The sequence below is a fragment of the Thunnus albacares genome, chromosome 13, assembly GCF_914725855.1.
Source record: "Thunnus albacares chromosome 13, fThuAlb1.1, whole genome shotgun sequence".
Taxonomy (NCBI): domain Eukaryota; kingdom Metazoa; phylum Chordata; class Actinopteri; order Scombriformes; family Scombridae; genus Thunnus; species Thunnus albacares.
This window is the reverse complement of record NC_058118.1, coordinates 9,777,695-9,791,261: the sequence shown is the minus strand read 5'-3', so window position 1 is coordinate 9,791,261 and position 13,567 is coordinate 9,777,695. Positions and strand designations below refer to the sequence as shown.

The 13,567-nt window shown below is 39.1% G+C and overlaps 1 protein-coding gene across 4 annotated transcripts; it reads left to right on the top strand.

Annotated features, from left to right (window-relative positions):
• Positions 1-955: 955 nt before the first annotated feature.
• aifm1 (apoptosis inducing factor mitochondrion associated 1) lies at positions 956-13,064 on the top strand. 4 transcript variants are annotated; one of them, XM_044370006.1, is made up of 21 exons: positions 956-1,220; positions 2,935-3,065; positions 3,259-3,379; positions 3,560-3,583; positions 4,401-4,514; positions 5,631-5,702; positions 5,830-6,021; positions 6,125-6,199; positions 6,623-6,750; positions 6,900-7,030; positions 7,570-7,660; positions 7,786-7,870; positions 7,952-8,028; positions 8,596-8,704; positions 8,814-8,921; positions 9,027-9,115; positions 9,192-9,332; positions 10,123-10,265; positions 12,064-12,188; positions 12,298-12,488; positions 12,579-13,064. In XM_044370006.1, exons 1-21 carry the CDS (start codon positions 1,133-1,135, stop codon positions 12,648-12,650), a joined length of 2,307 nt encoding a protein of 768 aa, XP_044225941.1. In that variant the 5' UTR covers positions 956-1,132; the 3' UTR covers positions 12,651-13,064. The 4 variants fall into 4 exon arrangements, with proteins under 4 accessions (XP_044225941.1, XP_044225943.1, XP_044225944.1 ...); XM_044370008.1 differs by lacking the exon at positions 3,560-3,583; XM_044370009.1 differs by lacking the exons at positions 5,631-5,702; positions 5,830-6,021; positions 6,125-6,199.
• The last annotated feature ends 503 nt before the right edge of the window (positions 13,065-13,567 follow it).

Below are 13,567 nucleotides of genomic sequence, written 5' to 3'. Positions count from 1 at the left end.
AACAGATCATCTCAGAAAACTTTTGAAGTTCACTGCAGAAGATAACATGTGTGAACTCCCAAAATTAACATTCTGCAGCTGATTGCAGCCAATAAACACTACGAACAAACTCCAATGTCACCCATCTTTACAGTTCTTGAACAACCACCAGAGGGCGACATAATGACCTAGTTTATGACGTTATCTAGTCTGTCACCAGGCAAATTTCAAATCATGACTCAGTGAAAGACAATGAAGATTTACATATATATAACTCACATTACACCTACATACATTAGCCTACATTTACACAGAATTACAGTGCATTACATGAATAATGTCCTCATTTAGTTAAATATCGATCAATGGACATTATGTCAATAATATGATTTTTTGGATTGTTTTTTTTACATCGTGTGTGTTTTGGATTAAATATTATATCAAGTAGGTCATTATTGTTGTTAATATGTTTTCATGTGTTTGCTTACATAACCTCATGTTAATGGACTACTCCTCAGTGTTACCTCCCTTCCTGTTTACTCTGTTTCTTTTCTGTTGCCAATGAAAACAACAACTTATTTTAACCAAGTTATTGTATGGCAGATATAATCCTTTAGGGGACAGCATTACACTGCGGCCGCAGTTAATCTGAGTTTATATGTGAAGAAGAAGAAGAGTCGCGTTACGCAGTTACCAAAGAGCCTTCTGGGAAAGAGCGCGAAACAGTTGCCAGTCGGTGTAACAGCAATTGACAAACAGCTTAAATCTGAAATTACACCGACTTTATTTTTATGTAGCTGTTGGCTGTTGAATTAGAAAAAGACTCTGATCCATCACGCCACAAAATAACAACAAAAACACGAAAGAAAAGCAACGTCCGGTCTGATATGAGCGGCGACGCCATCTTGCTTGTAAGGCGTAATCCTACTTTGGTTTTCTAGAGGTGACCAATCTTCCAGTTCAAAGAGTCTTTGCAATTTACCCATGACTCCTTTGAAACGTATGACCTGTCTCTGGCCTTGACGTGTAGCGCGGTGCTGCTGCTGCTGCTGTGTGCGGGCTGTAGGACTAGACAACCGGTAACTAGCAACACTGTTTCTGTCCCACAAGTCGGCTACTAAAGTGGGAACCGTTAGAGCGGAGCTGAGCCACAATGCTGAAATGTAGGACTGTATGGAAAAAGCTTGCACCTCTTGCTAGAGCCTCGTCCACTGTGTGCCGGCAGAATGTGAGAAGAGCAGGTATGTGACTAGTTAACAGTAAGTTAACTGCTGTCTTCTTGTTAGCTGGCCTCAAGCCCAAGCAGAAATGAACTTGTAGCGTGATAACACACACTGTCAGGTCATTAAAGCAGACAGGGTATCGTCTGGTGGCGTACTTGACCTTCGTTTGGCAGTTATAACTTAAAGCTAAATGAGCTACTTTGGCTGCACAAAGTAAGAATGACATTTTGATAACTAACAGTTAGCAGACTTATAATCACATTGCACTTCATGTGGTCGTAGCTGCTGCTGGCTGAAAACAACGCCAGTGAGTTAAACATGAACTTGTGTCACCGTCACACATGTTTTTCACATGCTTGGACCCAGTGCTGGTCTCTAGTGAGCTTACTACAGGTGTTACAGCACATTCTGTACCCAGACTGTTTTGTGCCATGCTCACATCGGCCTAAGTTTGTTTCAGAGTCAGGGGGGAGGGGGGTTTCAGCCCCTTGTGACACTACACATACAACACAACATAAATACTAAACAACGTAGTCCCTCTGCATAGACTGTCTATAGTGATGATGAGAGGAAACAATGAGGAGTTATTAGGGGAAAGTAGTTCACAACAGAGGTCTAAACCCAAAAGCCTCCAAACCCAGTTCACACACACACACACACAGGCACAGAGCATATGCTTTATTTATTTAACCTAATTAACAAGTATGAGTGTTGTGTGCCAGTCCTTTCAATTAGAGGAATGTCAAGTCAAACTCCAAGCTGACATCTAGACTTAACGTTGCCTTGCATATCAGCTTAATATACTTAAGATGTTGTCATTGTCAACATCCACAGGTGTGTTCTGCAAATATTATACAGCCCTGCAGCACTTAAGCAAATAGATAAAAAATGTTGAAATTATTTATTTCTATTACTATTATTTATTTATTTTTGCAGTCACACATAGCTGCAACAATCAGTCCATTAATCGATTAGTTGATCGACAAAAAATGTATCGGCAGCTATTTTCATAATCAATTAATTGTTTTAGTTATTGTTTTAAGCAAAAATGCCAAATATTTGCTGGTTTCAGCTCCTAAAATATGACAATTTAATGCTTTTCTTTGTCATACATGTTAGTAAACTGAATACTTTGGGTTTTGGACTGATGATTGGACAAAACAAGACATCACCTTTGATTATCTGATTATCGCACCCATTTTTTTACAATTTTTTTTTTTTTTTTGACATTTTATAGACAAAGTGGTTCATCAATTAATGAAGAAAATAATCAAAATAGTTGCAGCCATAATCGCACAATCTTCTTTAACAATTGGTTGGTCGCTTGTTTGCTTATTTCACATGTTTTCACAAAGCAAGCAACCCTGATCTCACCCTCATTCCCTCATCTGGCACATGATGAACTGTAGCAATCACCGTCACACTTTACCACTCACAAACATTAATTGAAGAGACCTTTTCTTATGTTACATACTGTAGAAAGGATGGCGGAGCATGTAGTGTCATGCTTGTTATGCCACATGCCTCATGGTTGTTGGCATAGTTGTTTCACACCAAATATCAGACTTTAGTTGGGTAAATTAAATACATACACATCCAGCTAACAAGGGTGACACACGTGACTTGAAGACGTACTGCAACCTTGATTGACTTCCGTTTGGGGAACATTTGTGAGCACTGTTAAATTTGATAACCAGTATACTTTTTTTTTAATGTGTCAAATTGTTTTCAGGGTTGAACAATGGCAGAATACCAGCGTGTGTTCCTGCGGCTCACATGTCCACTGGGCCTGCAGGGGGTGGAAGGGAAAACCAGCTGTACGCCCTTTTGGTTGGGGCAGCCTGCCTTGGTGGAGGAATATATGTGAGTAAGCTCAGTCTATCATGACATGTATGTATTGAAAATCTTTCCCTGCGTGTTTGCAGATATTTCCACCTAAAAGATGACAGTCAACACTGAATCTGATTGAATCTGAATCTGAACACTGGCAGATTTCAGCTGTTTCATAGAGAAATAGTTGAAGTTGTTTTGAATAGAACATTTTTTGTTTTCACAGGCGTACCGAACTGTCAAGGGAGACAGTAAAAGATATCAGGATCGACTTGAAGAAATTTCATCTAGACCTCACAAAAAAGCCTCAGAACAAGCAGCTACATTCATCCAGCCAGAGGCTCTTGGTAAGCTATTTTTATTCACTGATTTTAGTGATAATAAAATGTTGAAATTTACTGTTTTCTTCATTCCACAAACAAGGCTAAAGTCATCCATGTGAGAGCCGCAGTATTCCTGTCGGATGGTTTTTATTTATGATAAATTCAGAATTTCACAGCTTTGATCATGTTATTTTTTGTTTTTAGCTGTGGAGGCCACTGAGACAAAAGGTGAATGATTTCTTTTAATTTATGAGAAGATATTTATATAAACATCAAAGATCAAGATCAAACTTTACCATACATATTCATAACTATCAACAAAAGATGTGTGCATAAGTATCTTAAGAATAGTGCTTGTATAGCATTTGTTGTGTCTAAAGCTGCAGCAATTAGTCAATTAATCGATTAGCTTCCAACTATTAAATTAATTGCCAACTATTCTGATAATCGATTGAATGTTTTGAGTCATTTTTTAAGGAAAATAGTCCAAATATCTGATTCCAGCTTCTCAAATGTGAATATTTTCTGGTTTCTTTAGTCTTCTATGACAGTAAACTGGATATCTTTGGGTTGTGGTGTTAGTTGAGACAAAAGAAGACACTTGAGTCACCTTTTGCTTTATGGACCAAACAACTAATTGATTAATCAAAAAAATAATCGACAGATCAATCGATAATGAAAATAATTGTTAGTTGCAGTCCTAGTTGTGTCACTCTTTTGATTGTTTATATATTTTATTTTTCGGGTGAATCATAGGGAACAGTTATTAGGTGTAAGAGTAGAATGACTCTACAGTGCATGGCTCCACTTCCTCTTTCTCTCCATGTAAACAGCAGATTTTGACACTACAAAACAAACTACATTTAAAACTATTTAAATTTGAATTATTTAATGATCAAAGTCTTATTTTTTTATCTGGTCTCATCTCTGATCAATAAACTGTCTAAATGTTACCTAACAAAAATAGTAATTATGTTGAATATAAGCCCAAGTTAATAATTTTAAAGGTAATGAATGGTAATTTGTTTTTGTATTCCTCTCTCAGCTGTCCCTAAGTCAGAACCTGAGCCACAAGCAGCACCCTCATCAGAGAAATCGAGCCCTCCGGCCACTGAGGCTGCAGTAGCGGCCCCCAGTGAAACAACTGAAACTCCCCCAGGTTGTTTGCATACTTTACTATACCCATACGTGCATGAGTAACATGTGGCCTCCTGTATAAACAACCTGTTTGAATTAAAATATAATGGCAAAAAAAGTATAAGCATGCCAAATATGGAATTAAGTGTGCTATTACATTTAGTCTATCATGCTTTGTACACATGCTGTACTTTGAGAAGAAGTGGGATGTTAGAAATGATGACACCAGCTGGTAAAGCTTGTTAGTGCAAAAAAAGCAGCCTGTAAAACACACCTGTCTTTTCCCTCCACTTTATAACCTGCTCATAATTGTCTAACAACAGTCGTGCCATGCATGTTATGTTAAAAATACGTTTGTTTGTTTTGATGATGACAATGATGTTTTATACATGAGGCCCCTGGATATTCTAATCCTGTTGAGTATTGTCTATATCCAGAAGCCGAGAGGTTTACTGCATGAACTGTGACTTATGTTGCATGTGTTTGTGTGTTATTCACCGTCTTATATTTAGTGATGCACGTGTTATTTTCAGTGTTCGTTCGTGTCCTCTAACCTTGTAAATTAACCCTTTTCACACTTTCAGTAAAGCGTTTGGAATCTCACATACTCACCTACATTATCAACTGTAAATATTTCTGTTTTTGTGGTACACAGTCATTGGAGTTCTCAGTATTTTCTGCAAATACTGTATGTTAGCTCTGGGTGTGCTTTGCTATCACATTTGTGATATCAAATGGAACCCCTGCTGTCTGACATTTTCTGTGAATATGTCATACTTTGTGAAACTTTGTCCTGGGGTTGTACTCAAATGTTCTTTTTGTTACGTGTAATGTGAAAATATTTATAATTGGAAGCTGCCCTTTGAAGTGGATTACATTTTTTTTTTCTTTTTTCATGTTGTGTCTAAGATGCAAAAAGTCTTCACAGATGTTTCTCAATTAAACATCAGTGTGGTAAAACATGCAGGAAAAGTATGGTTGCACTGGGCAGCTTCCAGTTGTTACTGTGTTAGTGTGCATGCTCTGCAGAATGTTCCTGGGCTAAATCTGAAGAAATGCATGGATCCTAATGGTCTTCCCCTTTCAATAATCATCTAGAGAATTTAGTCTAAACCCATACTATGAATTACCTCAACAGCAGAGGAGCCTGTGGTAGAAGCATCTCCAGAAGAGGCAGCAGAACAACCTGCTGCACCTGTAGTTGAGGAGGGTAAGATCTGTGAAGAAAGGATAGTCTAGACCATAGATACATTCTACAGCTTAGACAAAGATGGACTTACATATTAGCTGCATTGCACATTAGAAGTTATTATATAACTTTGCCACTGTACCACCAGAACCCTCACCCCCCTCCGAGCCTCCCCCTGCTGAGCTTACAGAGCCTCCCCCTGCTGAGCTTACAGAACCTCCCCCTGCTGAGCTTACAGAGCCGCCCCCTGCTGAGCTATCAGAACCTCCCCCAGCTGAGCTTACAGAACCTCCCTCTGCTGAGCTTACAGAGCCTCCCCCTGCATCCATTGAGGAGAGTGGTAAGCACTCAGTTCCACCTGTGCATGGAACCAGTGATGTATATTTACAACATCTGAGGGTTAATTTTGTCTTAACTGGTCAATGCTCCGGTTATACTAACAGAACCTGCAGCAGCAGCAGAAAGCCCCGCAGCAGCAGAACCACCTGAGCCTCAGCCTGAAGTTGTGGCAGAGAGTGGTAAGACTCGGTTGGAGCGGGGAAGCGGGCAGACACCGATATGGTTTCCCATTCTGATAATGTTAATGTTAATTCCAACTGCCTTTTTTCCTATTAATTTATTTTTAAACATTTTTTTCTCTCATTACAGCTTTTCACCCTGCCTGTTATTGTCTTTTTCTCAATGTTTGGGTTCTTGTAATGATAAAGGTTAATCTCTCTCACATGAAACATTTTATTTCTTTTATTTTACCAGGTCCATTTCACTCTTACTCCTTTCAGGTGTATTTGTGCAAGTCATGGGTACTAATGAGCTCAAAGAAGTCCATGATCACGCTCTGACTGTGTCCCTCTCCTGCCTTTGCTTTGTGCTTTTCTCTCTTTCTCTTTCTCTTTCTTTCACTCTCACTCTCTCTTGTGCTCGCTGTCGCTCTCTCATACAAGCTCCAGGAGTGGACTCTGTACCTGCCTCATCCAAGGTCCCCTCACACGCCCCTTACCTCCTTATTGGTGGAGGTACTGCCTCTTTTGCTGCTGCCCGGTCCATTCGAGCCAGAGATCCTGGCGCCAGGGTCAGTCAAGCCTCTTGCTTCCACAATAGAAGCTCAGAATTCAGTTCATGAACCATCTAGTTGGACCTAAATTTCTCAGTTAAATCTGATTGTTTTTCTTTGTGTACTGTATCTATGAAGTAATGCCTTTTTAACATGTTTCCTATCAGGTATTGATTGTGACTGATGAGGCAGACCTTCCATACATGAGACCACCTCTTTCTAAGGAACTGTGGTTCTCAGATGACCCCAGTGTGACGGAAACACTGCGTTTCAAACAGTGGAACGGAAAGGAAAGAAGGTGTGTTTAGGTTCCTCCTATTGTGCTTTGTGTTTATTCAACTTAAGTGTCTGTCATCCTTCTGTCTGTCTCACTGTGGCTCCTTTCTTAAGATCTGTCTGACTGTTCTGTCTCAAAATCCGTCTCTGCTGTGATGAGTCAGTCAGACTGTTTTTTCATTACAAAATAAGTCTGTTTCTGTTCTGTTTTCTTGTAGTGGAAATCACTATTCATGTTAGCTATCAGTACTCACTAAACTCTATTATTAGTGACTTGTACTTTTTGCAACATACGTTACAAACCACTGTTGACGCAAAATAAAATTTGCACCATTTCCTGTGCTGCAAATGATTTCTTTTCTCAAGAAAGACCTGCTGGACACAGTGTCTTCAGTTTTAACTGGGTATTCTCATAGTGTTTTATTAGTTGATTATAGAGAGAATCATAACGCAAACTGAGTGCATCACGATCAGTTGGGAAAACTATGAGAAAAATTTAATGATTTGCCATTTAGGAGTTGCCATTTAATGATTTTAATATGTTTTGTATTTATTTTGCAGTATCTACTTCCAGCCCCCATCATTCTACATCAATCCTGAAGAATTGGAAAGTACAGACAATGGGGGAGTGGCTGTTCTTACTGGCAAAAAGGTTTGTTTATGCTTGTTTATGTTTTTACATTATACAGGTTGAAAAAATTATTTACGCCAAAATAAATTTTTTGTAAATGTATATTGAGACTTTTGACAATAAATGCATGATTTAATCCATTCTAGGTGGTTCACATGGATGTGAGAGGAAACAAAGTCAAACTGGACGATAACACTGAGATTTCATATGACAAGTGTTTGATTGCTACAGGTAAGCAACTTTAAGATGCATCCATTATCTAGCCTGTGGATTAAACTGGGTAGCTAAGCTAATTTTTAACTTTATCTTCAGGTGGCGTGCCAAGAAATCTGCAGGTCATTGAAAGAGCAGGAGATGAGGTGACGAAGAGGACGACTTTGTTCCGCAAGGTCAGTGTTTAGCCACCAGGGGGCAGTAGCTCGGTTTCAGTTTGGCAGTGTCTGATAGATAGGACTCTAGTACTGTACAAAGCTTTACAAGAAAGCCATATTTTGACTGCAGAAGAAATAGTTAAGGTATGACATGATGAGAATATTTAAATTACAATATTTACTCCTCTGAATAGGTTATTCAGAAATGTTGGCTAACAATAAATACCCTTCTTCTAGCAAATTATACAAAACACAACTTCTAAGACTAACCAGCTTTAACCCATTTTAAAACCAGGTATCACATATATATTTAATGACATATAAAATAATTTCAGTGATGCAGGAAATTCAGGCTCACTGCTCAGTAACTCCAGTGGTATGGAGATATTACACAATATGTGCAACCGTTACTTTTTGTCCACACTTTCTTATGATGTTACTTTTTAAAGAGGCTTTCTTATTATAATTATGTGTCATTACAATCCCTTCACAGGAGTACAGAGAGGTTAACACACTGAAATATGTGTGGCATGTCACTATCAAAAAAAGGAGTAAATTTTATTTACATTTCGTTCTCCTCCACAGATTGACGACTTCAAATCATTGGATAAAGTCTCCAGAAACGTCCAGTCCATCACAATCATTGGAGGTGGCTTCTTGGGCAGCGAGCTGGCCTGTGCCCTTGGCAGGAGATGTAAGATACTGAAAAAGAGGAGAAAATGACAGAATAAATGATACTGATGTTGAACAGAATTCACTTGTTGCTCTGTTGTTTGCTCGCTCATCCTCTTTTCTCTTTTCAGCTACTGAGTCTGGCCTGGAGGTGATACAGATGTACCCTGAGAAAGGCAACATGGGAAAAGTGCTGCCTGAGTATCTGAGCAACTGGACAACACAAAAAGTCAAGAAAGGTTAATGTCTGTTTTGCTTTGTAGCTTGTCTGAACCTCATCAGTAGCAGAAAAAAGAGATTTTTATTTTTTTTTATCTCCTCATTTTTTCTTTTTTGTTTTCTAGAGGGCGTAAAAGTCATCTCAGAAGCTTTGGTGAAATCTGTGATCTACAAAGATGATAAATTAGAAATCAAACTGAAGGATGGCCGACTGGTAGGTTCAGAGTTCTTAATTCAGGAAATAAATAGAAATAAATTAGTTACTTATTATCTTGTACTTTCCCATGCAGGTGAAAACTGATCACATAGTTGCAGCTGTTGGCCTGGAGCCCAATGTTGACCTTGCAAAGTCAGCAGGTCTGGAGGTGGACTCTGACTTTGGTGGCTTTCGAGTCAATGCAGAGCTGCAAGCCAGGTCCAATATCTGGGTGGTAAGTTAATGATCGTATTGTAGTACTTCAACATGAACATGTGTGGGAAATATAGAAAATCATTCTGCTCAAAGTCAGTCAATTCAAAGTACATCCCTCCACCAGTATCATAACAGTTAGCGCTTGAGCTGCATGTCCTGTGTATCTTTGGTTTTGACTGGCTTCAGCAAACAAAGTGCTTGTACACTTTATTCAGTGAAACTGATTGTAGTAGCAGTTTCACTGTTCATGTTAAACCTCATGGGCCAACCTGAGATATATCTCACCTCCTTTCAGATGCTGAGACTCATAATGAGTGAATTAACTGTCATTGAGTAACAGCTGTTTAGTGATATGTCTCACTCTTACAGATGATCATGGTGTTTTTGCAATTGAACAAACATGTATTTATTTAAACAAAACTCACTTTTAATGAGAGTTAGTAAAAAGATCTAAAATGTCGACTGACTTCAAATAAACTAAAAGAACATAAAAAAATCAACTGTGCTGGATTTTTTAAATATTTAATATGGTTTAGCTTGAAGGTCAAAGTGAGCTGCATAGAAGGTTACATAAGTGTATGATGTACAGTGTTGAACCTTTTTGACTTTCTCAGTCATATCTTTGATTATAGTGCCCTCTTCAGGTAAATTCAGGCCATAGTTCAGACACAATGCACCTCTATAGACATTGTAGTGTTATAATTTATGTCTCTTCCAAGCTTAGCGTTGAACCTCTCAATAACCTTTAATTCGGAATAAAATTTGCACATTCTAATCCATGATATTTAATCTCCTCTGTCTTGATATAGGCAGGAGATGCTGCTTGTTTCTACGACATCAGACTGGGCCGCAGGCGGGTGGAGCACCACGATCACGCCGTTGTGAGCGGTAGACTAGCAGGAGAGAACATGACAGGAGCCAGCAAACCCTACTGGCATCAGTCTATGTTCTGGTAGGTATTAGATTACTTCCTGTTTCTTGTCAGTGATGCTAACTCAAGGTTTTCATGGGTCACAAAATCAAACTGTTTTCTGAATGTGAGCTGTTGCTACAGGCCATGAAACCAGTTGGAAGTGGAAATGAAGGAAAATATTTGAGAAAACCAGTCTGAATTGTTGATAGTCCCAGTTCATTAGATTTAAATAAATGGGCACTGGGGCAGCATGTACAGTTCTGTAAATGACTCCCTTTAGAAGTCAGATGGACATGCATGATTGCATTCAAGTCTTGAGTACCATTAAGTCCTAAAATATTTAAAATGCCTTCAGAGGACATTGAAATAAGAGCTGCCAGCAGAGGGCTGCATTACTCAGACAGACATTTTTGAATCCCATCATAGATTTACTAAATCTGTTAAAAACATTACTGATATGATCACAAGAGGGAGTTGCCAAAACTTTCAGTACAGTGTGGAATGTAGCCCTCACTACATAGATGAATGCTGTGACTGCATGTTTGTAGCAACTGGTGAAATATGACACACTGCTGACAACGTGGGTTCACTTGAGTCTAAAAAAAAAACAACACAGGACCATGAGTCAGACTATCATGGCTTAGACACCAGCCAGCAGACACAGACAAAACAATATGTCGGTTTCCTTGTGAATGCCGCGGTTGTGTGTCAGAATCAGGCTGATTTGATGCCTCCTTGAGAATTTAGACAGTAAATTCCCTCAAAGACAGTCAATGGTATTGATAGCTTGCATCATTCATCAGTGTTGTATCCACTGATAATCATGAGGATTACAGTGTGTCAGTAAACCAATTATAGGACACACAACAGCTCATTGTTATTCAGCAGCAGTGGTTGGTGAGTTCATTGAAAGGTTGTTAGAGTCCATTTATTTTTAGATTTAACTTGTAAGAATTCCACATCACATTTTTCTCCTCATTGAAAGTTGTTAAGTTTAAAGTCAAATGCCAAATGTTTGGCATTTAAGGTTTATATATATACATACGGTATATACATGCTGTCCTTTTTTAGATGCACATCACATGACTGCAGACTATTTGTTACTAACATTTCAAACTGTAAAACTAACTAGTTAAACTGAGTCAGACTTTACGCAATGTAAGTCTGTTGCTCCTGGTGTTGAACTAAAAGTCTCTTAATAAAGTAAAGAGTTTAACAAACATCCCAAAACTCTTAATGAACCACTGTTCTGGATGTTTCAGAATGATACCAAATTTAGTGTGCAGGCTCCCCCCGCATGTAGATCTGCTCAGTTGGCTGTGACATTACTTCAGGTCATCAGCCAGCTTGAAACTCATCAGGTGGCGGTGGGGGCTGTCACTGAGATTCACAGCAGAAGTTTTGACAAGTGCCCCCTCAGTCCTGTTTGTGTGTGTCTAGAACAGAAGCTGTGTGAGGTACACAGACTTACACAGTGTTTGGGAATGTGTTTTGACAGCAAAGTTTGAAAAGCTAGCAGTTGCTGTACTTCACACTGGAGGACGAACTTAAGCAAAACAATTTTTAACAGAAATATGGAGAAGTTTTTGTCTATTTTCTAAGAAAATGTAGTTTAAACTCCTCAGCACAAATGACTATATGTGCAGCTGCAGAGTCAACATATTGTAAGATGGCATGAAGGAAAACATGTAATTTGTTTGAAATAAAGTGGGTTTTTTATGATGTTCTTCAGTTCTATGTAGCTCTAAAACAGGAAAAGAATTAGAAAAGGAGAATGAGAAGGCGTCTTGGTCATATTTCCACAATATGTTTTCCAATCTCATGTGGTGTCTCACAGGAGTGACCTGGGTCCTGATGTAGGCTACGAGGCGATTGGGATCGTCGACAGCAGCCTGCCAACAGTAGGAGTGTTTGCCAAAGCCACTGCCAAGGATACACCTAAAGCTGCTACAGAGAAGTCCGGTAGGAGCATTTAACTATCTAGTTAAAAAATTCTTAATCCTATAAAGAAAACAGAAACAGTCAATTTAAGGACCAAGGGTCTGAGCCTTACCCATCCAATGCGCTGCAGGAACTGGGATCCGCTCAGAAAGTGAAACAGAGGATGTAGCCACAAGCCCAGCGGCCTCTTCAACACCCGCCCCCCCTGTGGAGCCACACAAAGACGACTACGGCAAAGGAGTCATCTTCTACCTGAGAGACAAAGTGGTGGTGGGGATTATCCTGTGGAACGTGTTCAACAGAATGCCCGTCGCAAGAAAGGTACTTTATAAGAGGGTGGATTTGTGTCATTGCACAGTTAAAATAAAGATCTGGGTAATGATAATTGATTTTCCTATCTGGTATTTGCAGATTATCAAGGACGGAGAGGAACATGCGGATCTGAATGAAGTGGCCAAGCTGTTCAACATCCACGAGGATTAAGATGGTGAAGGCCGAGACTCGTTACAGGAGGGGAGTTACGCCTCATGTGAAGACTGAACTTTGGCAGTCATTGCCACTCTCTTTAAGACACAACTGATCATGCGTATGAGGGGGAGGATCAATGTAAATTATGTCATGTCGCTGAAATATTTTCATATTTGGAATTTGATTCCGCTACGCCAGTTTTTTTGGTTGTTTTTTTTTTCTATTCAGGAGAAATCACTGTCTCATTCTTCTTGCTACCACCACACTTTTTGCTCATGTTTTTTTAAAATCGTGGTCAGTGTGTGATTGTCTATCCGCTTTTCCGCAGCAGGCTGACAATGTTCAGCATGGATTATTGTTGTTTTCCTCTGTGTGATCAGAGCAGCTTGTCGTGAGAAAAGCTGCAATAAAAGCTATTTTTAAATTGGAGTGATCACATTATTTTGCTTCTAGATAGCAGCACTAATGACAGATAAGTTGACCTGCATTCTGAGCTGTGATGGTTGTTAAATTCTGTCCTGAAGCATAATCAATGTGTAACGCTTGGCAAATTTACCATAGTCATTCATACATGTGAACATAGGGATTGGCCTTTTTAAATGGAGTGAGGCGACGTTGAAGCTCTAACTTCGATATAAAACACATAATGTTAATTTAAATGGGAACAGGCAGGCTTGTGTAAAGGGCACCTGACAAGTATAGTTAACAGTATGTAGAAGTACAGTCTAATTAAGTAGATCCAACAGGAAAAAAAAAATTAAAATGAAGTTTGGCCTACTTATCCTGTCTGGAGGTAAAAATGCTCAAGCATGCAGAAACATTGTGTATTTTTCCTGCTGTGGGCTTCTTGTTATTAGTAATGCATTCATGTTTAGTATTCTCACACATTTCTTATCCTATTTGACACTGTGGGCTCTAGAGCGAAGTGTGGA